The 2,867-nt window shown below is 46.6% G+C and overlaps 1 protein-coding gene across 1 annotated transcript; it reads left to right on the top strand.

Annotated features, from left to right (window-relative positions):
• The first annotated feature begins 353 nt into the window (after nt 1-353).
• On the top strand, nt 354-1,548 carry LOC127675780 (EKC/KEOPS complex subunit LAGE3-like). Its single transcript, XM_052171883.1, has 3 exons — nt 354-679; nt 1,102-1,230; nt 1,407-1,548. The coding sequence occupies exons 1-3, from the start codon at nt 354-356 to the stop codon at nt 1,546-1,548; spliced, it is 597 nt and encodes a 198-aa protein (XP_052027843.1).
• The last annotated feature ends 1,319 nt before the right edge of the window (nt 1,549-2,867 follow it).

The following is a 2,867-nucleotide window of genomic DNA, read 5'->3' as shown; positions in this document are numbered from 1 at the left end:
TGAGCTCCTGAAGCTTCAGGCTTTCTGTGTGCCAAGGAGGCAGTTTCTCCACACTCGATGGTGAAGAAACTTGAGGGAATCGTATATCGAAAGGTTCTATCAGTACAAGCCACCTAGGAGAGGAGCCGAGTGAGGGAGCACGAGTTGTAGGGCCCCCAGGGAAACCCACCAAGAGCAAGGCAGTAGCTCAGCCAGGAACCAACCCTCGCGAGAACTTACTTGCGCAAGCGCAGTGGGCACACACGTGGTGTGATGGGTGTTAGCGGGTTGTAACCGCCACCTCACCTCCATAGCTGAGCCTGAGCAGTGCAGCTGCTTGAGCTGGGGTTGCTGAGTGGAAAGTCAGAATCGCCATGCAGGATCCCGGTGAGGACAACGCAGGTGGCCTGACAGGGATTGACGACGGGGGCGAGGATGGGCAGCATAGGCCTCAAGCTGCGGAGGCCCAGGCCAGCTCTCAGAGTTTGGTGACTGAGGGTGACCACGACAACTCCTCTCCTGAGACTGGCCCACAAGATGCTGGCAGACAGGCTGCTCCAGGCAGTTCCCGCCCAGGGAGCCCTGTGGTGTCAGGAGTGTCAGCTGAAGAGGCAGCCTTGGTTCCCCAGGATGAGCAGGCGCCACTTCTCCCTGGACCCAGTGGAGATGCTGCAGCTACTGCAAGTCGACTCCTGGAGTTGTATCCTTTCCTGGAAGACCCTTGGCAGGGGCTACGGGAAGATAAGAAGGATAAAACAAGAAACCGGGGGGGGGGGGCTTTTTAGTAGGTGAGCAGCTGGGTGGGGAAGAGACAAGAGTGCTACAGTCTGGACTGTCAGTCCAAGAAGAAATGTCATGCTGGCAGGACAGGAAGTCGCCTAAGCCTGGGAAGACCACGTGTGAGGTGCTACACCACTTCATGGTGTAGACGAAAATCTGAACCACTGGGGAGGTGGGAGGTGGGTGAGGCTTGTTTCACGTAGTCAGAAAGATGGTTCGGGGGTAGTCCTGGTCTTGGGTGGCAGAAGAGGGTAGTGCCAGACAGACCTCAGAAGTATACCAGGCCACATAGCAATAGGAAACCTAAAGGTGGATGGTACCTTAACCATAACCTCCTTCCAGCTCTGTAAGAGTGCCTTTCTCTTCTGCTGTGGAGGCAGCCATGGCCCGCAGGTCCCTGGTCGCCAACGCCCAGCGTCAGCTCTTAATGGTTCCGCAGGAGTTCACTGTGAATGACAGTATCTTAGCTGTGTCCGTTTTCCAAAACTCTGGAGTGGGGGTGGCCTCAGGGTTGGGAGGGAATGTGCACTGTAGGGGCTTATTAGTGGAGACGTGGGTGAGTTAGGTACAAGTGGGAAGGCATGGCGTGGTTGGCCTGAACAGAGTCCTTCATCATTTCCCTGATGGTGTCTCTTTCTCACATTTAGTAGGTGGACTACAGAAGACCCTGTTCTCTTCCGCATTTCCATCAATAACTTCCTTGATCAACTCTCCCTGGTCATGAGAAACATTCAACACCTTCAGTTTGTGGCTTTTAAACGAAGAAGAGAAAGAAGTCATAATAACTGATCTGTTACCTGCTACAAGACAAGACAAGACAAGACAAGCATTTCATCCTTTTGGTAATTGTCACCTTGCCTTCAAAGTTAATGTTTTTGATGCTCATACACCCTCTATAAGTCTCTTGGTAGGCTTGTTTCACTATTGCTAAAGGAACAGGCACTTAAACATTCCTTTGTTGCTGAGCAAAATACAACTGACCTACTACGGTTGTTTGTTTCTTTGTTTGTATGACTTTACTTTTGTTTGTCTATGGCGGAAACCTCTGCTTTTTTTTTTTTTTTTTTTCCTCATGCGTGTGCTTCTGTGAAGAAGTTCTGGAATTCAGAACTTCTTGTAGTCTAAAGGACTTTAAATTCTAAAGATTTCTTGTAGTCTAAAGTAATTCAAGACTGTTTAGGAAATGGGGGGAAAAGGCAAATTAGTTAAGGTCATTTATTAAGCAATTAATACAGTAATGTTTGAAATAAGAACAGTTTAATGTGAAAAACAGTGCTTACCTTGCAATCCAGAGATAATGCAGAATACCATTCAGCCAAGAAAAAAAAATGTGTGACTTCATTGTTTTCTTGAAATACCTTTGTACTGTGTTGTTGTTGTTTTGGTTTTATTGTTGTTGTTTGTTTTAGAAACCTCTTCTGGTTTGGAGAGATAGATGACTCATTGGTTAAGACTCATTGGCTACACTTCATGAGGATATAGGTCCTGTTCCTAGCACGCACATGGTGACTAACAACCCTTTGTAACTCCGTTCCAGGGGAATCCAGTGATATCCTCTGCACACACATGGTGCACAAAAGCCCATACAAAGACCCACATGCAAAAACTAATTTTTTTTATTTAAAAAGGTGTTAGTTCTACAGTTGTATCAATATTCTGAGTATATAAAATTGGCTTATGAGGTTTTAATATTATACCAATATTTCTTCAAAATGTATAAAAAGTCCTTCATTTTCTGAAATTCTTTTGTTGCTGTTGTTGCTTCATTTATTTTGTAAATTAAATCATTGGGATTCATTTCCCAAAGCCTTTTCTTAGTTTCATCTTCTCCCACGTTCCCTTCCCTTCTCTCTTTCAGGCCCCACCCCACCCTGCTCCACTTCTCTGCTCTCTCAGATCCACTCCTCCTCTCTTTTCCTTTAAAAAAGAGTAGACTTCCCAGGGATCTCAACTGGATAACTAGTTGCAATAAGACTAGGTATAAACCCTCATGTCAAGTTTGGACAAGGTAACCCAGTAGGAGGGAAAGGGTCATAAGAGCAGGCAAAGGGGTCAGAGATACCCCAGACTCCTATTGTTGGGAGTTCCACAAGAAGACCCAGCTACAC

The sequence above is a fragment of the Apodemus sylvaticus genome, chromosome X, assembly GCF_947179515.1.
Source record: "Apodemus sylvaticus chromosome X, mApoSyl1.1, whole genome shotgun sequence".
NCBI lineage: Eukaryota > Metazoa > Chordata > Mammalia > Rodentia > Muridae > Apodemus > Apodemus sylvaticus.
This window is presented reverse-complemented; position numbering and strand designations above follow the sequence as displayed.

Coding starts and splice junctions, on each gene's coding strand:
- LOC127675780 (XM_052171883.1), top strand. CDS start 354: ATGCAGGATCCCGGTGAGGACAACGCAGGTGGCCTGACAGGGATTGAC. Junction 680..1,101: donor GCAAGTCGACTCCTGGAGTT/GTATCCTTTCCT, acceptor ACCTCCTTCCAG/CTCTGTAAGAGTGCCTTTCT. Junction 1,231..1,406: donor AATGACAGTATCTTAGCTGT/GTCCGTTTTCCA, acceptor TCTCACATTTAG/TAGGTGGACTACAGAAGACC.